This window comes from Manis pentadactyla, chromosome 11 (assembly GCF_030020395.1).
Source record: "Manis pentadactyla isolate mManPen7 chromosome 11, mManPen7.hap1, whole genome shotgun sequence".
In the NCBI taxonomy this organism is placed as follows: Eukaryota; Metazoa; Chordata; class Mammalia; order Pholidota; family Manidae; genus Manis; species Manis pentadactyla.
Window position 1 is genome coordinate 99,126,640 of NC_080029.1, and position 24,648 is coordinate 99,151,287.

General features: G+C 41.4%; 1 protein-coding gene across 1 annotated transcript in view; it reads left to right on the forward strand.

Moving 5' to 3' along the window:
* Window positions 1–24,648, forward strand: part of SLC27A2 (solute carrier family 27 member 2) — a 39,455-nt gene that overhangs the window by 5,107 nt on the left and 9,700 nt on the right. The window contains exons 2-5 of the mRNA XM_057488792.1: window positions 4,351–4,560; window positions 8,131–8,289; window positions 10,459–10,583; window positions 23,873–24,067. Coding sequence (XP_057344775.1) covers window positions 4,351–4,560; window positions 8,131–8,289; window positions 10,459–10,583; window positions 23,873–24,067 — 689 coding nt within the window. The remainder of the gene's footprint in view (window positions 1–4,350; window positions 4,561–8,130; window positions 8,290–10,458; window positions 10,584–23,872; window positions 24,068–24,648) is intronic.

Sequence of the window (24,648 nt, forward strand, 5' to 3'; positions counted from 1 at the left end):
GGTGGGGACCATGTGAGGGGATCTGTGCATAGGATGGAGAACAGAAACCCATGTCAAGTGAGTGGGTGGGAAGTCAAGGGCTGGGATTCCAGCCAAGTAGCCAGAGGTCTGAATAGAGAACTAGCTTAAAGATAGTCTCTAACATTGTTTTTCTTGTCCTTCTCATAACTGAAGGTTCCCAGGGAAGGAGTGTGGTTGTACATCTCCATTCAGAAACAAACTAGTCCTTTGCTAGCATATTTGGAAATGCCCAGTGGTTCATTTTCTTTAGAAACAAGAAGGGAGTGAAGAGGTAAAAACAAAATAAACTCTAAATCAGCTGTTAATATTATTGAATCTGAAGAAGAATAGAGTTGGATCATTCTGCATAATGAATGTAAGGGGCTGGTATTTGAAAAGCACCTTCACACAGCCTCTGAGAAATAGGGAAGTAGATATTTGGTACATAGGCAACATGGTTGTTTATGGATGTCAACTGATAAAATTATGTAAGGCCTGGTGGGACCTGGGAAACTCATGACTAGGAATTATCCTTGATTCCAAGATTCTTGAGAAAGCAAAAGTTCACATAAGCAAGAGGTTTAACTGAGAAAAATGACAAATAACATTAAGAGATTATGTAATTACATAAAATTAAGATGAATATATGTATTTACCTGTTAAAGATTTACTTACTCCTGGTGGGACTTAACCTCGATAAAGCATCTTCCTGACCTCGGGGCGACTTGTGTGGAGGGAGGAGAGGGCATATGCACGCCTCTGTCTGAAGGATATTCTAACACCTGTTGTGCTGGTGTACAGAATAGGCAATAGGTTGTTAAATACTATAATTCCAAACTGTCAGTGATAGAAATGCAAAATCCCAGTTAAAAATTTGAAAAATTATTTTCAGCCTGTCTCCAAGGGCTGTTTTGAACCAGTTTGTGTTTCAGTTGTCTTTCCCTATGAAGGAATGATGAGCCTTCAGTCTTGATTTGTTCACCTACCAACCATTTCACAGTCAGCCTGAATTTTTATCAAAACACATTTCCTTTCACTGCCTTCTTTTCGGATCTTACCTTATTGGTAAACAATTCTCAAGTGTTCTATTTAACTCAGTTACCCTCTCAATGAGGCAACCTGGAAGCAGAACAAGCTACTAGATTCAATGCTTTTCCTATTAGAAAGCTGCAGGTTCAGCCAATAGCATCTATTTTTATATTTTTTTTAAATATTTTTTATTGAAGTATAGTTGATACATAATATTATATTGGTTTCAAGTATACAACACAGCTATTCAACAGTTAATCTACATGATTAAATCCTCACAACTAGTGTAGTTGCTGTCAACATAGAAAGATGTTCCAGAACTGTTGACTATGTTCTCTATGCTGTACTTTCAACCCCATGACTAATTTATATTATGATTGACCCTGTGTGCCTCTTTATCCCCTCAGCTGTCCTCCCCCATGAGAACTACCAGTCTCTTCTCAGTCCTTATGCTTCTCAGTCCTTATGAGTCTATTGCTGTTTTCTTCATTTTGTTTTGTTTTGTTTTTAGATTCCACGTGTAAGTGAAATCATATGGTATTTGCCTTTCTCCACCTGGCTTATTTCACTTAGCATCATACTTTCTAGGTCCATCCAAGCTGTTGCAAATGGCAGGATTTCTTTCTTTTTTTCAGTCAGTAGCATCTTGCCACCTTGGTAACAAAGACTGACTCAGCTCACCACTCCTTCTCTCTCCCTACTTTCTAGATATGGACATTTGTGTTCAGAAATTTCCCTTCTTCCCTTCATCAAAAACAAAGGATAGAAGCTTCATAAACTACCTTCATTTGGTTTTTCTTTTTACTAAGACAGATTTTAAGGCCTAGGAGTGTGGAAGTGCTGTAATCACTTGATTTCCCATCACCCAAGTATGTACTGCTTTCTCTAAAGTTCTATTTCAATCCACAATTTAAACCTAGATTAATGAGGAACTGACAGATCTAATCTACACCCTTCAGACAACTTTTCTGTATTATTTCTCATACCCAAGCTTTTACTAAAGCCCAAGGTTATGCTCTTCATCAAGGAGAATAAGAGATTGTCCCTGTTACTCTTAAAAGGCAGATCCACATGCTTTTAAGAAGCACTGAGTAGACAGCATCTTCTAAAAAGGGAGGCACTTTACCAAAACTTGAACCTGAGTGACTAGTACAAGGAGGGTGAACCAGGGTTTTCCAGGTAACCAGGGTGAGAAGTGGCATTCCAATCTGATGAACCCCCCTGGACAAAGGTAATGAGAGGGGAGATTACAGGTGTATTCAGTTCACATGGATCAGTGTGGCTAGAGGAAAGGGGCCAAGGGGTAGACAGTAGGAGATGACATCAGAAAAGTCCACAGGGGTTAGACTGTGAATGAGCTCAAGACCTCATATGGCGCATAAGGACAGTGGATTCTATCACAGAGGATGAAAAGCCATTGAAAGATTTTAAAGGACAGTAATGTAGCTGTGAAGCAGTGTAGCTGATAAATTGTAAGTGGGGAGAACTTACAGGCAGGAGCTTGGTTAGGAGGTAATTGCAATGGTCAAGATGGGAAATAATGAAGACCTGGCCCAAGGCAGTAGCACAGGATGGGATGTTATCAGTCCAGGTTTTTATAACAGTAATATTTTTTATTGTCTTACTGAAGTGCTGAAGTACTAGAGAACAACCCTTCAGAATTAAAGAGTAAAGGAGAACCGAAGTTCCTGGGGCAAAAAGGGAGAGAAGCTGATCTGATGGAGGTTGAAAAAAGAATTGAGGCAAATAGTCCATTAAAGAATGATAATCAGTAGAAACTCCAGGAGCAAACTGTTTGTGAAAAAAATTATGATTAAAGTGTGTTACCTGGCTCTGCAGTGGATGATACTTACATAATCATAATCTTGTTGATCGTGGTTATTGGTTTGGGGTTTCTGGAGCAAACCCATAAACAAAGCTGGGAAGACAGTTATGGTCTCAGAATAGATGTGAATACTATTAACCCAGTCAGCAGAAAGTGAAGATAATAACTGTTGGGAGTGGACAGGGGTAAAATGGGGGATGGGACCAAAATTGATAGGTCACGAGGTAGCAGGAAAAACGTTATTTCATAATGTAGAGGTGTTTGCTAGAAGCAGCAGCCAAAATAATTGAAATTGATTGACTCTAGGCAGCAGGTTTAATTGTGAGGAGGGTGGGGTGAGGGTTGTTGATTTTCCTAATAAACCCTTTTGCCCTATTTATTTTTACCAATTGAATGATTCCTTTAGTTCAAACTTTTAAAAAAATTTTTAATGCATCTACCCAGGTGCTATTTCTTGTCTTGATGGAGACATCATATACACCCATCAGAGAAACAAAGCATATAAGGTGAATTAGGAAGAGCCTCCCCAAGGTAATTCCCTGGGATATTGAGTCACCTTCCTGTAACAAATAAGTATATTCACTTCAGTAATCACAATTCAAGACAAGGAAGCTTAAAGCCCATCTCATCTTATGGTTTAAGGGCACATAAATCCAAATAGCGAACATTACATGTGGTTTGCCTATTAAATCAGGGCCTTTAAAATTTTTTGACTTTGACTACAATAAAAAATACATTTGTTTGTGACCCAGTACCCACACACCCATGTAACTGAAACAAAAGTTTCAAAAAAGAACAGTGCTTACCTCTTAGTAGCTGTGTATGCTCTGAAATTTTCTACTGCATTTTATTTTAATTACTTAAAATACTGGTCATTTTAAATGTCTTTAACAGTCCACCACTATATTGTGACCCACAGTTTGAAAAACATACTTATCAGTCCATTTTTTTCCTCAGACCAGAGAATGGTCTTTTGAAGTTTGGAACTTATATCTCAGAATTGCTGAACCTCCTTAGGGAACTACTTACTACTGATATGCTTTTTTAAATGACTTCTGTGTTTATTAGTTATCCTGGCTCTCATTTCTGTTTGTCTTTTCCTCCCTTAAAAATGTTTTTCATCAGTAGTTTTGTGGGGCACATATTAGGAATAAACAAATTCATTTCTGGAGTATTTTGAGATGTATACCAGATATGCACATGTTAATACTTAAATATCCTGGTTTTTACCCATATGTCCATTTGTACAGATGTCAACCCACTGTCTGCTGCTCATGAAACCATCAAAACCCAACCATACCTCAAATATTGGAATCTTGTGATATTTTCATATGTAGCAAATTCCATGTTTAAAAATGCATAATTAAAAGCATCACTTTTTATAATTCACACATTTTAGGCAAAATTATGGTGAAAGCAAAATTACCATGAAGCTCATTGCTCTACAGAACTTTAATGGACCAATTTAATTTGTTTGGGTTTTTGTTCTTATTAAGAACTCCAAGCTGCTATTGAAGAGGTGCTGCCCAGCCTGCAAAAAGATGATGTATCCATCTATTACGTGAGCAGAACTTCCAACACGGATGGGGTCGGCTCTCTCCTAGACAAAGTGGACCAAGTGTCGGCTGATCCTATCCCCGAGTCATGGAGATCTGAGGTCACTTTCTCCACTCCTGCTGTATACATTTATACTTCTGGAACCACAGGTAAAAAGAAAGAGGATTCTCAAAGAATCTCAAAGGATCTCAAAGAATCTACTGAAGGAGTTAAATGTTGGGTTAGGTTTTCAAATGTTCTCTTTCTTTGATAAAACTTATCAGATAACTAATACTTCAGAGGATTTAGCTCTATGCCTGTGGGAACTGATCTTATTTCATAGCATATGATCCCATTTGGGTTTCTCCAAGCCACATATATTTCCCCCTAGTTGGTGTGTAGATAAAGAGGTTAACCAAGAACTGTAAAAATAGTTATGCTGATGGATGAAATTTGGCACTGAATAGGTTGTTGGAATTTTTTTTAGTGATTGTTGTATTTTGATTATATTATATCCTGAGTTCATATAAAGTGTAACCTATTACAAATGGAATGCCAGACTATAGGGCAATAATGGGCTTGTTTATATAAATGTTTTGTTGACTGTCTTCCCATGCAGGACTGACTTGGAGTTGTTTGGTGCTATGGGTGTAGGATCAGTCTAGCTCAGAGCCTAATATCATATTTCTTCAAATCTAGCATGCCTTTCAGTGTAAGCGGCACCCTTATTTTGTGAGCCACTAAGGAAAACCATGGCCAGTTAAGTGTTATTGGAATGCTGCTATATGAGCCAGGCAATATTAAGGATAGGCTGTCCTAGGCATTCTCCCATGGGCTCCTTGGTTCCTACAATTCTCCCACCACCTTAAGATGGATCTGAACCTTATTCCCATTTTGCAAACTCAGAAACTGATGCTTGAGAGGTTAAGAACTTCCCAAGATAAGTAGAAGTGTCAGGACTCACATTTTAGTGGATACCACAGCTCATACAACTGATCGCTTTGCCCCAGTTCCTCCTAATTCTCCCATTCAGCACATCTTTAGTGTCTGCCTGCTCTAAGCCAGGGAAAATGTTACCAGAGGTAATAATATTTAAGTGGACAGGAAGCCAGCACCAGCATGCTAATTGTTACTATTAAATTGCAAAGCAACATGTGAATCTTTCTTTTGGTCAAAATTTTAATTTAAGCAGGTAATACATGCATAGCATGCCATCTCCTTGTAAAATAATCAAACATTATAATTATAGATAAGGCTAAAGGTTCGTTTGCACCTTTTTTCTCCACACCAGACTATAGGCACTCTCTCCTTCACCTCAACAGTCCCTCCGCACCCATCTGATCGCCTGGTTCCTGGACCTGAGTTTAACTTCCTCTCATACAGTCACTCTTGCTGAGCATTTTCATTAAGTAAATGAGGCGATGCTGGGAATAAATGAGAAGGGAATTCTGACACATAATTAAAACTGTTGCCCAAAGCATAGTGGCTATCATTTTTTTATGTGTCAAAAGTTGCTTATTGCCATGCAAACAGAATGGTGGAATGACATGATTAATCAACTGCATCCACTAATACAGATTCACCTCAATGTGTGGGATTTTTACCCTCATTTCTTAATAAGGTGGTAAAATCAAATTGTAAACTTTGGGATATAATGGAGATAAAATGAGCCCTTGGTTAGTGACAGGAAATTCTAGTCTCAATGCTAATGAGACAAGTATAGAACTTCTTCACAATGCACATTTTGGCAGTCAAATGTAAAGCCCATTTTAGGTAGAAAAAGGGAATGAACACCTCTTGATTTAATCCTGTGATTCAGAATTTATGTTTAATAGGAAGATAAGTGCCTTGATGTTCATTTTACCTTTCTCCTTACCTCTGAATATAATATTTGCTAAGTTACTCTTATACACATTAATTAGAAGAATTAATTAAAAGAACTTCTTTAAGCAATTGGAGAACAAAATGTTTTCCCTGTTCCTCCATGGCAGTCATTAGCACAAAGTTATATAATTGTTACCAATTATTCTTGTTTCCTCATTGATACAAAATCATAAATTAGGAAATATCTGAAAATACTTCAAAGCAGCAAAGAATGTGCATTTCTTTTTTAAAAAGTGTAATTCAGAGCTTTCACTCTCCGAATGATTCCTTTCTGTGGTGAATACAACTGATTTATTGATACTTTCTTCTATTTCTTGATATTAGTGTAGAATGAGGGCTTCATACTAACACAGTGCCATGGGCTCACTGCCAGAGAAAATGGACTTTGAATTGTGTTTACAGTGATGGTAGTTTACTGGCCATACTGCTTTGCCTTACAGGGAATTGCTGTTTTTCAGCTAATGCCCAGCTAGGGTACCAGGTATTGCAGGATTTGAGTCTCCAGCCAACTGTCTTCCTCTTCATAAAGCCAGTTTACCTAATCAGAACTTAAACTCCAGCCCAAGCCCCTTAGTAATTGCTTCATGCCCTCCCCAACTAAACTGACTTCCTGTGGGAAATAATAGAAGCATACCCTTTTAACAGAGTCTTACAAAACAACTGTGTAAATTATGGTAAAGAAAATGCAAATGTATTTAGTCTAGTCTACTAAAACTACACCTTTTAATAGTTTTTGTGATATTTTCATATGTAGCAAATTCCATGTTTAAAATGGATACCATTTTTCACCTTTCAAATTGGCAGAAATCCCAGCATTTCAGAGCACACTCTCAGTGTTTGGAGGAAAAGGTACACTCACATATTGGTAGTGGGAGAATGAATGGGGATAGCCCTTATAGCCGGCAATGTGGCAGTAGCTATCAAAATTACAAAGACATATCTTTTGACCCCACAATCTTACATCAGCAAATTTTATCCTACAGATAGAGCATCATTCATAGTGTAAACTGCCATGTGGACCAGGATATTCACTGCGTTATCATGTGAAATGGCAAAATAATGTAAATAAATTTACATACAAAAGACTTGATGCAGCATAATGAGAAAGAATAAATGAATTAATATGTAAGGGAAATTTCTATGTACAAATATGAACAGATCTCCAAGATACATTGTTATTTTAGGGGGAAAAAAGCTCAAAAGAATGGGCACATTTTTTTAAATAGGGGCAGGACAAGAATATATGAGCAAATGTTCATATTTGTTTGTATTTATATTCAAAGAAGCTCTAGAAGAATATATAAGAAATACATAAAGATGGCTATGAAGGTGATGGGCTGTATAGGCTATTTAATCTCTCTAAATCTCAGCCTTCTCATCTGTGGATTAGCAAATTTTGAGAATGAAATTTTGAAAATACCTTGCATGGTGGTAGGCATGGAGCAGAAATTCTATAGACATTCCTTTCTCTTCAAATTACTGCTGTAATAACCATCTAATCCAGGGGTCAGCAAACTATGGCCTGTGGGCCACATCCAGCCCCCTCACTGGTTTTTTAAAATAAAGTTTTATCAGAACACAGCCACATTCATTCTTTCATGTATTTGGCCTCTATCTGCTATAATTGCAGAGTTGTATAGTTGCAGGAGAGGCATGTAGGGCCCTGCAAAGCCTGAAACATTTACTATAGGTCTTCACAGAAAAAAATGTGCCGACTTCTAGTCTGACTAATCATGGACGTCCGCTGTGCAAGTTCCCTAGTTGCTGAATCTTCCTGAGCCAGATCTCTCTCCCAGACCACGTGTCTAAATGACGGCTCTTGGCTCACTCACGCTTTCTCTTGTATCTTTGCAAAGGTCTTCCAAAAGCTGCGACGATCAATCACCATCGCCTGTGGTACGGATGCGCCCTTACTGTTGTAGCTGGGATCAAGGAAGATGATATCATCTATACGACGCTCCCCTTGTACCACAGTGCTGCACTTATGATTGGCCTACACGGATGTCTGATAACTGGTAAGCTTTTTCTCTCAATAAGGATAAGGCATTGTAGTTCAGCACACTTTCACATGAGTTCATCAGGAAAAGTAACACAAAATTTGGCTACTTTCCTGTGTGCCAGGCACGTTTATTTCAATGTTAACAGGGCTATTTGGTTCACCCACTGCAAGTATCTAAAATAACTTACATTTTCTCCTGCCTGCTTGTCTGATTATATAATGCTGTAATTGTTTGCTTTATCAAGGAGGAAACTTTAAGATGTTTTCAGTTTTTATCCAGGTTAGGACCCTTGATTCTTAGAGTCCATAGATAATTCTTCTGTGTCATTTCCATCTTCAGAAATCTGCATTTGATCTTCGTCAGCATCCTAAACTTCTCTTTCAGTTGTCTCCATTCTACTTTACCCTCCCCTGAACTCACAGCTCCTCAGCTCATGTCAAAATACCGGGCTTTCCATCTCTTCTCTTTCCTTCTGAAACCTTACCATTCAAATTAAGTTGCCATCCTCTGTCCTTTCAGTAGGATTTATGCTACTTGTATAAATTAAGGCTCAGTCTAATAGCCACCTCTTCCCGGAAGCTCTCTCTTTAACTAACTGAGCTAAGAAAAAAAAAAAAACTTATTTTTTCTCCCATGTGGCATTCCATTTAAAATAATTGTGTATGTACATGTAATAACACATATGCCTATGCATGTTTATATATGACTGCCCAAGCCTCTGTTTCTATGCCTCATTAGCTTGTTGATCAGCTATAAAATATGTAACCTGGCATCAGTTAGCAACCTCCAAATGAGCAAGAAGTGCCTGGGCCTGGTCAGGGTGCTCGTGCATAAGGAACAGGTGACTCTGAGGCTCCAAACGGACAAATCATCACTCACCTATTTACTGAAGCACCACAGATACATGCTAAAAAAAAAAATTGTATTTTAAAAAAGTTTCCTCTTCCAAAACATTGCACTTCTGTATATAATAACATGAAAAATATTTGTGAGTTTTTTTATTGACTACATTTCATGCCTATAATTAGGTCTCATATGATCAACACATTATTTCTTCCCATTGTATTAGCTTTCTATTGCTGCTGTAACAAATTGCAACAAACTTAGTGGCTTAAAAATGACACAATTTTATTGTCTTACTGTTTTAAAGGTCAGAGGTCCTCAAATCAGGGTGTCAGCAGGGCTGCCTTTCTTCTGGAAGCTTTAGGAAAGAATCATTTCCTTGCTTTTTCTAGCTCCTAGACTGCCTGCATTCCTTGGTTCCTGGCCTCTTCTTCTGTCTTTAAAACACATCACTTCAACATTTTGCTGCCATCATCCCATTTCTTTCTGCTCTTGACCATCTTGCCCTCCTCTTACAAGAACCCTTGTGATTGCATTGGGCCCACACACATAATCCAGGATGATCTTCTCATCTCAAGATCTTTAACTTAGTCACACATATACAGTCCTTTTTCCCATGTAAAGTGACATATTCACAGGTTCTGTGGATTAGGACATGGACATCTTTGGGAAGCATTCATACCTCACCTATCAAAGAAGAATCCTCCCGCTTGCTCAAGACCCTGGTTCTCCATTGCCTAGAAAATTACGTCTGGCTCCTGCACCTGGTACTTCCAAGCTGTCCGTGATTGCACCCCTCACTGCTTCACCAGGTTCACCTCTCTGACCCACCCACTCTTTACCACTCCAGTCATAGGCCAGCTGAGTCTCGGCTACCCTCCAGCACTTTCTGGACTGTCCTGTCTTGATGTTCCTGCTTTTTCCTCTCTCTGGAATTCCCTCATCTTTCTCCATATCCATTCCTTAGACCTAATTCAAATTCACCTCTTCCAAAATGTGCCTTTCTCAGCCCTGCTCCCAAGCAGAATTAATCTACATGCACACACATGTACACATACTCTCCCAAGCTCATATTACCTTAGGGCTTCATTTGAACCTCTTATTTATTGTGCCCTGACTTTTATTAGAAAGACTCTTGTACCTATCTTCCCACTAGATTGGAAGTTTCTGTAGACCAAACCATGTCCTATTAATGTTTTGAACTGAACATTATTGGTACACAAGATTCGTTTGCGAATATAGTCAGTATTTAAATTTCTACCTTTCAAAAATGACAAATATAATCAAGGAAGTTTTTTTGTAGCGTTTTGTTATCAACATTTTACATATACTTCTCTGTAGGTGCTACTCTTGTTTTGCGGACCAAATTTTCAGCCAGCCAGTTTTGGGATGACTGCAGAAAATATAACGTCACTGTCATTCAGTATATTGGTGAACTGCTTCGGTATTTATGCAACTGTCCCCAGGTAACACTGACCATGTTTCATTATCTTTTTGAAATGGATAATATGGGAATTCAAGTCACTTTGGGTCATGCTAGGCTTCATCTGATTTGTATGTATCAGTTTTCAGTTTAGGCTCCAATTGTCATGGTAAAGTACTTGGCACCACCTCTGTCCTGCAGAGGGGATTTATTAGAGGGCAGTTGCTAGTAATACTGTTATTATTATTCCATACCTTTTCATCTGTTCACATCTTACCTCTACTTAGAAGATCCTCTCTACTTCCCTCTCTGCCTGTCTAAAGCCTACACACTGTCAAAGCCCCATTCAGACGATACCTCATATATTAAACCGATCTGGGTCACTTCAATGAAAGGCATTACTCCCTCCCCCTACATCATTTCATTTCTACCCCCTGTGGCCCTTGTCAGATTGCAGGTGTTTGTCTTCATGCCTCCCATCCTCCCTAGGCTGTAAAGTCTTTGATGACTGGGCCCACATCGTGTCTCCTTGCCCTGTCATACCAAAGGCATGCAGGAAGTGTTGCTTTATGAGTAAATCCCCCATGTGGCTTTGAAACCACCCAACTCAGTTGGTCACCAAGCTTGGAAGGATGCTCCAAGGACACCCCAGGGGCCTTGGATCTATGCTGTTTGCTGATAGGTGGAGGCTTGACGAGGTTGTTGGCAAGAGCTGCTCCTGCCTGGTCCCTCTGCTCTCATCAGAGATTTGGCTGCGTGTCTGGGCACCAAATCAAGGTTTCTCAGCAGTAGCACGGCTGACATTTTGGGCCCATTCATTCTTGGCCATGTGGACTTCTTTGGTCCAATGTAGGATGTTTAATAGCACCTTTGGCCTTTCCATAGGATGTGCCAGTAGTACCCTCCCCCTTCCCCCAGGTCGCGATCATCAAAATGTCCTCAGACATTGCCAGGTGTCCTCTGGCAGGCAAAATCAGCCCCAGTTGAGAGCCACTCAACTAGATAATGCAGTAAGCACTCGGATTCTGCTTCCTTTAATCCTTTCAGTCATCATAAGTAACAGACTTAGAGGATCACCAAGTTGGTAAATCACTCTTTCTAAGCACTTGTTAGGGTCAACTTATGTAACAGCTGCTAGGTGGTGTATAAAGAAGTCTAAGATGCTCTCACCCCAGTTTTTTCTCTCCTCACTTCCTTCAGTCTCGCCCACAGGTCCCCTCATCTGAGAGGGCTCCTTCTGCTAATTATTAAGTATATCACCCTGCCTCTCACCATCCATCTGTCTCATGGGTTACTCCGGACATAGTGCAGATTTATATGACTATTGTCCGTCTCTCCCAGTTAAATGAAAGCGCCATGTACCAGGGGTTTGGTTCCTGCCAGATCGCGAGCACTGAGATCTATATCTGACACATTCCAGGCATCAAAATATTTTGCTGAATGAACCTCTAAATTCTTGCCCCTGAAGGGTGTATAAGTAATTTGAGGGAGGCAGTGTGTTCCCCCAAGATGTTTGGGCTTAGCACACATTATTCGGACTTGGGGGGGCAGATTCAGCAGCTTAATAAGGGTCCTAATTAGCTAATTATGTGTGAGCGGGTTTAGTGCTTTTCTACAGCACTTTCTCTTGATGGCATTATTGAATTTTTTTTCCCATTAGTATTCTGTCCAGTCCTCAAGATTGCATGCCTGTCTGTTAAAACCCAGAGATCCATATGGAGCCCTTCTGTTTGCCTTTTCCTCTCTGCTGTACAGGCTCCCCCTTGTCAGTTAACAGTCTCCTGGGGAGGACGTATTACTTCTATTGATTCTAATGGGAGCTACCTTTAGACTTGAGGAAAGTAAACATGTTTGTGTCTCGCTCTCTCTGGCTCTCACACTCACACATACACGCCCTTCCACCCCTTTCTCCTGTCTCAGAATGTTTTCTGAGATGCTGGAAGACAAAGACAGTTTGATGGGGTTATATATGTTCAAAAAATATTATGATTTGCTGTATAATTCATGGCTGACCTCTAATCTAAAAGTAGATTTGGAGGTCATTTGCCCTTCCTTCCCCCCAACCTGAGTTCTGGTTCGTGTGGAAAATATTTGTAAGAAATGATCAAAGTTACCTCAGAAAACCTTCACTTAAAGTTTATTTTAATGATATCATCTTATACTGAGAATGCCCTAAAGACAAATAACTGTTAGGATGAATAAATGAATTCAGCAAAGTCGTAGGATAAAAAACCAACATACAAAAATCACTTGCATTTCTATACACTAACATTGAATAACTTGAATAGACAATTACAGAAGCATTTCCACTTACAACAGTATCAGAAAGAATAAAATACTTAGGAATTAATTAACCAAGGAGGTGAAAGACTTGAGTAATAAAAACTACAAAACATTGCTGAAAGAAGTTAAAGAAGACTGAATAAATGGATGGATGGATTGATAAGCAGAATGTGGTATATACATGCAATAGAATGTTATTCAGCCTTGACAAGGAAGGAAATTCTGCAGCGTGCTACAACATGGATGAACTTTCAGGACTTAGGCTAAGTGAAATAGCCAATCACAGAAAGACAGAGACTGTAGACTCCACTTATATGAGGTATTTAGAGTAGTCAAAATCAGAGACAGCAAAATGGTGGGATGTCCAGGACCGAGGAAGGGTGGGAATAGGGAGGTACTGTTTAATTGGTATAGAGTTTCAGTTCTCCAAGATGAAAGGAGTTATGGAGATGATCATGGTGATAGTTGCTCAACAATGTGAATATGTTTAATACCACCGAGCTGTACAATGGGTAAGATAGTAAATTTTGTGTTATGTATATTTTATCACAGTTTAAAACAAAATAAGCCAGGATAGGAAGCCCAGATTGAATGAATTTAAAGGGAGCTTCAAGAAAGATTGTATCAGAATGACTTCTCAAAGAAAAGTGAATGAAAACTAGAACTAGTGGTTCTGGATCAGTGTAATCAGGAACTTGGGTCACCCTCAGAGCTGCCTAAGCAGGCTGTCCCTGGAGAGGCTGCCACCCTCCACCCCCAAGTGGTGGGCTGCAGGGAGGCAGCTCCTGCCGTGGGTTAGCAGATAAGCCAAATGACACCCATCCACAGATGCGGCACTGCTCACCAGGAGGCTCGAGGGCAGGCTTAGGGAGGGGGAAGCCGCTATGCTTTCCTTCCTCTTCTTAACCATATTTAATAGCCCCTGTGGTACAGCAGAGGACCGGAGGAATACTCCCAGCTACCTTTGGGGCAGCAGTTCAGATTTGGCTTAAGGAATATAATGTAGTGCTTAAGAGCAGGGATTCGGGTCAGCGGGCCTGAACCCTATCTCTGCCATTTGAACAGGAGAGTTAACCTGTCCAAATCAGATTCCCATCAGCCACAGGGGAAATAATAGTACCTACCTCATAGGGGGCTGTGAAGATAAAACAAGATAATGTACGTCAAGCATGTGACAAAGTACCTGGCACTTAGTAGATAATCAGCAAATTATTATCACTATTTTCAGTGCCTCAGAATGTGTAGCTCATAGTACATGCTCCATACATGTCATTGAGTGAATCGATGAAAATTCTGCCCCTTGTGCACAAAGGAAGAAGTAAGAGAAGACATTCCAGTGAATCAGTCACTCTCATTTAAGGCTGAGTGAGGGGTTAGGTAGCAAAACTATTGACTTAAGTGATTTTACAGTATTATTGTCAAATACCCTTTATCCATTTCACGTGTCTTCCATTGTTACAGCTGAGCCTTGGTTCCCAGGGTGCCTGTTTATAATGCAAGATTCCGGTTCATTTCCCGTAGTGTGCAAGAGTCAGCTCCCATTTTGTTCTGAAGCTGCTCACCCTAATTACCTGGTGCCCTGCATTTCTCCGTGGACACCCTGACCTCCCACCCTTCCTCAGTCAGTAAATCCCAGTCATGTAAATTCCCGGGTGTGCTCACGTATTGCACCTCACCCCTGTTGTGGAATAGAAGGTTTAATCCTTGTTAAAGAAAACTGAGCAGGCGACCCTCATCCTAAAATACCGTTCCCTTGAGGACTGGCTTTGGTGATGAGGGACACTGTGTCCCCTGTGGGAAAGGAAAACTCTAGTCGCACCAGAACTCCCAGCCACTGGCGAGTGACACATCTCAGAAGGTCCTCCCAGTTTGTGTCCACAAACATGTCCAGCTTAGAGCCTTAATCCCTCCTGCTGGTGTAATAAGATCCTTCTGTTCATGATGAAAAGTGAGTCCATGGTGTTGTGCCTCTGAGCACAGCCCCCCGCCACGCCAGGTGACAGCTGCACCTGTGAGGCTGGCCTGCTGCCCAGTCACCCGGGGCACCTGCAGCTTCCTGTGCCCTAAACCCTGCCCTGTGCCAATGTCCCAGCCATTAACTGTTGAGCAGAGACCTTGACGGCTTCCTGGTGGAGGTCATGTCTTCTTTTACTGCCGCACTTGCCCTACCTGCAAAGCACAGGTCCAGGCCCTGCAGGTGACGGAGGGAACCTGGCCTCTCAGGAATTTACAGTCTAACTGGGGAGATAGAAGCTTACCACCCAGGAGACAAGGAAATGACCTTAAGAGGGTGTTTGTGGGCTTCAGATAGAATAAGTAAGGTCGTGGGTTTACACATTGGAGTGCTTTGGAGCTTCACACACAGGTCTGGGGGCAGCTAAGTCCCAGGCCAGGTGGTTAGTTTTTAAGTGAAAGTTAGTATTCTTCAAATATTTGTGATGTTTTATTCCCAGACTGGCAGTAAGGGACGGGAGTGTGGGGGCAAGGGTGGTCTCTGAAAAGCTGACGGTCCTCACTGAGACTGAGTGAGCCTATATTTCATAATCTACATAATCCAAATGGAGACACCTGTGGGTGAAATGAGTGTAATTAATAAGCACATCAGGACAACAAGCACAGAGCAGGACTGGCCCTCGTAAGCCAGACAGGTATCTCCCTACTTAGAGGTACATGGTAATTATAAAAGGGAATACAGACGCAGTCCTGGACATGAAACATTTCAACTTCATAATTTTTTGACTTTATGATAGTGTCGAAGCAGTATGTGTTCAATAGAAACTATCCCGTGAAGTTTAAATGTTGATCTGCTCCCGGGCTAGCGTCATGCTGTGGCATTAGATTGTCGTGGTGCTGGGCAGCCGCGGGGAGCCCAGCCCCCAGCCAGCCATGCGGCCACAGGGGTGAATAACAGGTACACTTACGACCACTGTGGTTTTCACGTTCACTACAGTATTCAATAAATTACATGAGCTGTGCAGCACTTTATAATTAAATAAGCTTTGTGATGGATGAGTTTGCCCAACGGTAGGCTACTGTGAATGTTCTGAGCATGTTTAAGGTAGGCCAGACTTAGCTATGCTGTTTGGCAGGTTAGATGGATTAAATGTTTTCAAATTTTGCTGTGTTTATCAGAGCTTAACCCCACTGTAAGTCGAGAAAGATTTGTACAGTCAGTGATCTATGGACCTTGGGAGCTGATTACTTCCCACCCAGTCAGAATACCTAGGTTCGTTTAGGCTCAAAAGGCTCCTCAGGTATGCCCGTGAGCACCCTGCTTAAGAACCATCGGCTAGAGGCCAGCAGTCCTTCTCTACGTTTCCTCCTCAGAAAGACTGTGCAAGTTGCCCAGCTTTTACCAGTGGCCAGTATCTATCTGTCCACCTCTCTGGTTAGGCCTCCCGGAAGAGCCTCATCACCTGAGTTTTGACTCAAGACCTAATCAGAAATGAAATGCCTATCTGCTGCTCCACTGGCCCCTGGGCTCCTATGTGAAGCCAGTTCCAGGTTTGTTTTGGTTTGGTTTCCAGAGGCCACAGGGAAGGTCCTCCCCTTGTCAGAGAACTGCCAGCCTCTCTCTTCAAGCAGTTCTTTTTGAAAATCACTTCACAGTGATTTCACAGAGTAGGAATGCTCTTTAGATCATTCACTCTTTTAAGCAAATTGTAGTTTGAGCAAACAAACTAACACTGATATGAGAGGAGAGTCCCAGGTACCAGGCTCTTAACCCCATTCCATTCCGTTTCCTATTACAGGTCATGGAATTCCAGAATTTATAAAGTAACATTATACTTATTTATTTGCCCTTTTCTCCCACCAGGCTGTGATCTCCTAGAGAACATAATGTGCCTTATTAATAACAAATGTCATTAAAATCATCATAGGTTTGGACATATTTGTAGCGGCCTCATAAAGGAGGGAAAGCGACCTGGATGTGACCGCATCTCTCGTGCTGACACAGGACTCCTTTCCCTCTTGCACTCAAGCTTCTCCTTTGTGATTTTTATGTGTAACAAAGCATTTTCCTCCCAGGCCACCTGAGGCAACTGGGAGCTGGCTTCCTCCCTCTCTGCCCCTTCCCACCCCACTGGGACAGTTTCATTGTCTTGGTTCAGCCACCTGCCCTTGTGCGCTCTGGGCCTATTTGCTAAATGAGGACATGGTAAGAGTCTTCTCTCCCGTCCCCCAGGCCCCACCAGTATTGCTCTGTAATGACTGTAGAAAATGATTGTCTCTCTCTCTCCTTGCACTGGGTTCCCAGTTCTCTTGTTGGTAACTGAAGATCATTGCTTCAGATTGGGTCTGATCTTTCCCCTGTGGCCCTTCTTTCTGGCTATTCCCTGATACTCACCTGCCCCATCAAGAAAATAATCAACACATTATTTTAGCTTCAGATTGGATGTGGATTAAATGTTGGAATCTCTTGGTTCCGTCAAGTTATCTCACTTTGCCTCTAAAAAATCAAAATGGAGGGGGCGGAGCCAAGATGGCAGGGTGAGTAGTTCAGTGGAAATCTCCTCCCAAAAACATATATATTTATGAAAATACAATAAATACAACTACTCCTAAAAGAGACACTAGTGGATACATTACAACAGTCAGGCTACATCTACATCTGCAAAAACTCAACTTCACACGAAGAGGGTAAGATACAATCCATGGCCAGGCAGGACCCGAACGCCCCCCCACCCCAGAACCCAGCAGGAAGAAAGGAATCAGAACAGGGAGGGAGTGGAAGCCCAGGACTGCCAAACAACCAACTCTAGAAATCCACACCAGAGCACAGACCCACGGTGCACGGGGTGCTGGATATTAAAGAAACGGAAAACCAAACCTGCGGGCAGGTCCCCACAACCGGCACCCCTGAGACAAAAGAAAAGCAAGTGCTTTTTGCAAGTCTTAAAGGGACAGGGACCCCACAGCTGGACGAAGTTGTCCCAGCACACTTAGCCAGCAGCTGGGAATCCCGGGGACCTTTAGGCGCCCTAACCCCCTGGGCAGCAGCACAGCTCTGAAGCCCCTCATGGCACTAAGCAGCCTGCCAGTCGTTCCCCCAACTGGCACAGACCCCGACACACCAGCCCAGTAGTGGGAGAGCGGCAGCATGCAATGTGGGCGGCGGAGCCAGAGGGGACCAGTAGCGGCCCGTGCAAGCCCACCACAGTGGCAACCAAGCAGCCCGGGAGTGGCCTGCACACACTGGTGGCCGCGACACCAGAGGGGCCCGGGAGTAGCCTGCAGGAGCCGGTGGCAGCAGTGGAGGAGTGGCCCAGGAGCAACCACACACCCAGCAGCTGCCCAGAATCCCAGCCCAACACACAGCCACCCAGGCCAGACCCAAAGGTCACTGCTGGTACACAGCTGCCCGGCAGGGGCGCCACTTTCACAGAGGAGTGCACCTGGCATGCCTGCCACTCCCCACAGGGCTCTGCGCTGCTGACGGAGACCCCACCCACAGCAACTTAGGGGATTAACCCTGTGGCTGCTCCAGGAGTGCTGGTAACTGACACAGGCAGCGCAGAAGGGCAAGGTGTCCAGCAAGCAGGAAAGGACTTTCTGCTCCCAGCTGACACACCCGCTACCTGCCTACAGCCACCGCTATCACCATGAAAAGGCAGAAGAATTCAGTCCAGTCCAAAATAGCCCAGACAACCCCTGAGAGAGGACCTGCAGAGATAGACCTAAACAGTCTCTGTGAAAAAGAATTCAAAATAAAAATCATAACCCTGCTGATGGATCTGCAGAGAAATATGCAAGAGCTAAAGGAGCAAGTACAGAGGGAGACTACAGAAATAAAACAATCTCTGGAAGGAGTTAAAAGCAGAATGGACGGGATGCAAGAGGCCATTAATGGAATAGAAACCAGAGAACAGGAATGCATAGAAGCTGATGCAGAGGAAGATAAAAGGATCTCCAGAAATGAAACAATATTAAGAGAACTGTGTGATCAATCCAAAAGGAACAATGTCTGCATTATAGGGGTATCAGAAGAAGAAGAGAGAGAAAAAGGGATAGAAAGTGTCCCTGAAGAAATAATTGCTGAAAACTTCCCCAAACTGGGGGAGGAAATATTTGCTCAGACTACGGAAGCACACAGAACTCCCAACAGAAGGAACCCAAAGAGGACAACACCAAGACACATAATAATTAAAATGGCAAAGATCAAGGACAAGGACAGAGTATTAAAGGCAGCCAGAGAGAGAAAAAAGGTCACCTACAAAGGAAAACCCATCAGGCTATCATCAGACTTCTCAATAGAAACGTTACAGGCCAGAAGAGAATGACATGATATATTTAATGCAGTGAAACAGAAGGGCCTCACACTACGGATACTGTATCCAGCACAATTATCATTTAAATATGAAGGAGGGATTAAACAATTCCCAGACAGGCAAAAGTTGAGGGAATTTGCCTCCCACAAACCACCTCTACAGGGTATTTTAGAGGGACTGCTGTAGGTGGGAGCACTCCTAAAAAGAGCACAGAACAAAACATCCAACATATGAAGAATGGAGGAGGAGGAATAAGAAGGGAGAGAAATAAAGAATCATCAGACAGTGTTTATTATAGCTCAATAAGCAAGTTAAGTTAGACAGTAAGATAGTAAAGAAGCTAACCTTGAACCTTTGGTAACCACAAACTTAAAGCCTGCAATGGCAATAAGTACATATCTTTCAATAATCACCCTAAATGTAAATGGACTGAAATCACCAATCAAAAGACACAGAGTAATAGAATGGATAAAAAAGCAAGACCCATCTATATGTTGCTTACAAGAGACTCACCTCAAACCCAAAGACATGCACAGATTAAAAGTCAAGGGATGGAAAAACGTATTTCATGCAAACAACAGGGAGAAAAAAGCAGGTCGTGCAGTACTAGTATCAGACAAAATAGACTTCAAAACAAAGAAAGTAACAAGAGATAAAGAAGGACATTAAATAATGATAAAGGGCTCAGTCCAACAAGAAGATATAACCATTAAAAAAATATATGCACCCAATACAGGAGCACCAACATATGTGAAACAAATACTAACAGAATTAAAGGAGGAAATAGAATGCAATGCATTCATTTTGGGAGACTTCAACACACCACTCACTCCAAAGGACAGATCCACCAGACAGAAAATAAGTAAGGACACAGAGGCACTGAACAACACACTAGAACAGATGGACCTAATAGACATCTATAGAACTCTACATCCAAAAGCAACAGGATACACATTCTTCTCAAGTGCACACAGAACATTCTCCAGAATAGACCATATACTAGGCCACAAAAAGAGGCTCAGTTAATTCAAAAAGATTGAAATCCTACCAACCAACTTTATAGACCACAAAGGTATAAAACTAGAAATAAATTGTACAAAGAAAGCAAAAAGGCTCACAAACACATGGAGGCTTAACAACATACTCCTAAATAATCAATGGATCAATGACCAAATTAAAATGGAGATCCAGCAATATATGGAAACAAATGACAACAATAACAGAAAACCCCAACTTCTGTGGGACGCAGCGAAAGTAGTCTTAAGAGGAAAGTATATAGCAATCCAGGCATATTTAAAGAAGGAAGAACAATCGCAAATGAATGGTCTAATGTCAAAATTATCGAAATTGGAAAAAGAAGAACAAATGAGGCCTAAGGTCAGCAGAAGGAGGGACATAATAAAGATGAGAGGAGAAATAAATAAAACTGAGAAGAATAAAACAGTCGAAAAAAAAATCAATGAAACTAAGAGCTGGTTCTTCGAGAAAATAAACAAAATAGATAAGCCTCTAGCCAGACTTATTAAGAGAAAAAGAGAATCAACACACATCAACAGAATCAGAAACGAGAAAGGAAACATCACGACGGACCCCACAGAAATACAAAGAATTATTAGAGAATACTATGAAAATCTATATGCTAACAAGCTGGAAAACCTAGGAGAAATGGACAACTTCCTAGAAAAATACAACCTTCCAAGACTGACCCAGAAATAAACAGAAAATCTAAACAGATCAATTACCAGCAACAAAATTGAAGTGGTAATCAAAAACCTACCCAAGAACAAAACCCCCAGGCCAGATGGATTTACCTCGGAATTTTATCAGACATACAGAGAAGACATAATACCCATTCTCCTTAAAGTTTTCCAAAAAATAGAAGAGGAGGGAATACTCCCAAACTCATTCTATGAAGCCAACATCACCCTAATACCAAAACCAGGCAAAGACCCCACCAAAAAAGAAAACTACAGACCAATATCCCTGTTGAATGTAGATGCAAAAATACTCAACAAAATATTAGCAAACCGAATTCAAAAATACATCTAAAGGATCATACACCATGACCAAGTGGGATTCATCCCAGGGATGCAAGGATGGAACAACATTCAAAAATCCATCAACATCATCCACCACATCAACAAAAAGGACAAAAACCACATGATCATCTCCATAGATGCTGAAAAAGCATTCGACAAAATTCAACATCCATTCATGATAAAAACTCTCAAGAAAATGGGTATAGAGGGCAAGTACCTCAACATAATAAAGGCCATATGAGATAAACCCACAGCTAACATCATACTGAACAACGAAAGGCTGAAAGCTTTTCCTCTGATATTGGGAACAAGACAGGGATGCCCACTCTCCCCACTGTTATTCAACATAGTGCTGGAGGTCCAAGCCACGGCAATTAGACAAAACAAAGAAATACAAGGAATCCAGATTGGTAAAGAAGAAGTCAAACTGTCACTATTTGCAGATGACATGATATTGTACATAAAAAAAACCCTAAAGACTCCACTCCAAAACTACTAGAACTAATATTGGAATTCAGCAAAGTTGCAGGATACAAAATTAACACACAGAAATCTGTGGCTTTCCTATACACTAACAATGAACTAATAGAAAGAGAAATCAGGAAGACAATTCCATTCACAATAGCATCAAAAAGAATAAAATACCTAGGAATAAACCTAACCCAGGAAGTGAAAGGCTTATACCCTGAAAACTACAAGTCACTCTTAAGAGAAATTAAAGAGGACACTAACAAATGGAAACTCATCCCATGCTCCTGGCTAGGAAGAATTAATATCGTCAAAATAGCCATCCCGCCCAAAGCAATATACAGATTCGATGCAATCCCTATCAAATTACCAACAGCATTCTTCAATGAACTGGAACAAATAGTTCAAAAATTCATATGGAAACACCAAAGACCCTGAATAGCCAAAGCAATCCTGAGAAGGAAGAATAAAGTGGGTGGGATCTCGCTCCCCAACTTCAAGCTCTACTACAAAGCCACAGTAATCAAGACAATTTGGTACTGGCACAAGAACAGAGCCACAGACCAATGGAGCAGACTAGAGACTCCAAACATTAACCCAAACATATATGGTCAATTAATATACGATAAAGGAGCCATGGACATACAATGGGGAAATGACAGTCTCTTCAACAGATGGTGCTGGCAAAACTGGACAGCTACATGTAAGAGAATGAAACTGGATCACGGTCTAACCCCATACACAAAAGTAAATTCGAAATGAATCAAAGACCTGAATGTAAGTCATGAAACCATAAAACTCTTAGAAAAAAACATAGGCAAAAATCTCTTGGACATAAACATGAGTGACTTCTTCATGAACGTATCTCCCCAGGCAAGGGAAACAAAAGCAAAAATGAACAAGTGGGACTATATCAAGCTGAAAAGCTTCTGTACAGCAAAGAACACCATCAATAGAACAAAAAGGTACCCTGCAGTATGGGAGAATATATTCATAAATGACATATCTGATAAAGGGTTGACATCCAAAATATATAAAGAGCTCATACACCTCAACAAACAAAAAGCAAATAATCCAATTTAAAAATGGGCAGAGGAGCTGAGCAGACAGTTCTCCAAAGAAGAAATTCAGATGGCCAACAGACACATGAAAAGATGCTCCACATCACTTGTCATCAGAGAAATGAAGATTAAAACCACAATGAGATATCACCTCACACCAGTAAGGATCACTACCATCCAAAAGACAGACAACAACAAATGCTGGTGAGGATGTGGAGAAAGGGAAACCCTCCTACACTGCTGGTGGGAATACAAATTAGTTCAACATTGTGGAAAGCAGTATGGAGGTTCCTCAAAAAGCTCAAAATAGAAATACCATTTGGCCCAGGAATTCCACTTCTAGGAATTTGCCCTAAGAATGCAGGAGCCCAGTTTGAAAAAGACAGATGCACCCCTATGTTTATCGCAGCACTATTTACAATAGCCAAGAAATGGAAGCAACCTAAATGTCATCAGTAGATGAATGGATAAAGAAGATGTGTACATATACACAATGGAATATTATTCAGCCATAAGAAGAAAACAAATCCTACCATTTGCAACAACATGGATGGAGCTAGAGGGTATTATGCTCAGTGAAATAAGCCAGGCGGAGAAAGACAAGTACCAAATGATTTCACTCATATGTGGAGTATAAGAACAAAGAAAAACTGAAGGAACAAAACAGCAACAGACTCACAGAACCCAAGAATGGACTAACAGCTGCCAAAGGGAAAGGGACTGGGGAGGATGGGTGGGAAGGGAATGAGGGATAAGAGTGGGGAAAAAGAAAGGGGGTATTACAATTAGCATGTATAGTTGGGGAGGCACTGGGAGGGCTGTGCAACACAGAGAAGACAAGTAGTGATTTTAGAGCATCTTACTACGCTGATGGACAGTGACTGTTAAAGGGTATGTGGGGGGGACTTGGTGAAGGGGTGAGCCTAGTAAACATAATGTTCTTCATGTAATTGTAGATTAATGATACCAAAATAAAATTAAAAAATCAAAATGGGAAGCCAAGTCCTTTGGTTATTCAATCAGAGTTCTGGCTGTCAGCCCATACTACATGTGTTGGTGGGGATGAGGGGTCATGTGTGTGGGTGACAGACAAGGGGTGCACTAGGGAGCATGTGTAACTAACATAAACATACAAACATAAAGGCAGTTATTAATATGTAAGTACAGGCTCCAGTGATGGTTCCATTTGATCCCCTCCTCCTCCTACCACAGAAACCAAACGATCGTGATCATAAAGTGAGACTGGCATTGGGAAATGGCTTGCGAGGAGATGTGTGGAGAGAATTCATCAAGAGATTTGGGGACATTCACATTTATGAGTTCTATGCTTCCACTGAAGGCAATATTGGCTTTGTGAATTATACGAGAAAAATCGGGGCTATTGGAAGAGTAAACTACCTACAGAAAGTAAGTACCTTGAAAAAGGAGAGCACATGTACCCAGTGTTCAGAATACAGAGGTTTCCCAAAAGCTGTGTCATGATGATGTTATTCTCATCGGAATTTCATACAGTGTCACAGCCAGGGCCCATCCACCAAGAGGTTTTGCTCATTCTCTGTGATAGCTTGGGATGACAGAGTCCTCTAATTTAAAAATCTTAATTTCTATTACTAACAATCCATTAGACCTTGGCCCTCGGCAAAGTGAAGTCCTATGGGAAGTCTTCCTGAACCCATTTATACTCCTATATGACAAAACGCCTGAAGGCTTCCGGCTCTGTAACTCTGTAACTTTTCCCTATACTGTGAGGTGTGGTGCTTGCCCCTGGCTGTGCTGGGCCTCAGATCACCCAGGGAGGTTTCACAGGTACAGGTGCAGGGTCCCACCCCCTGAGCTTCGTGCTGAGGCAGGGCCCAGGCTTCAGTGTTTCTCAAAAGCTTGTGCAGCCAAGGTTAAGAACCACTATCAAGACCTTCAAGAGATCTGGGATGCATCCAGATTCTAGAATCTTGTGAACATTTGTGTTCACCTGACAGCTCTTCCAGAAA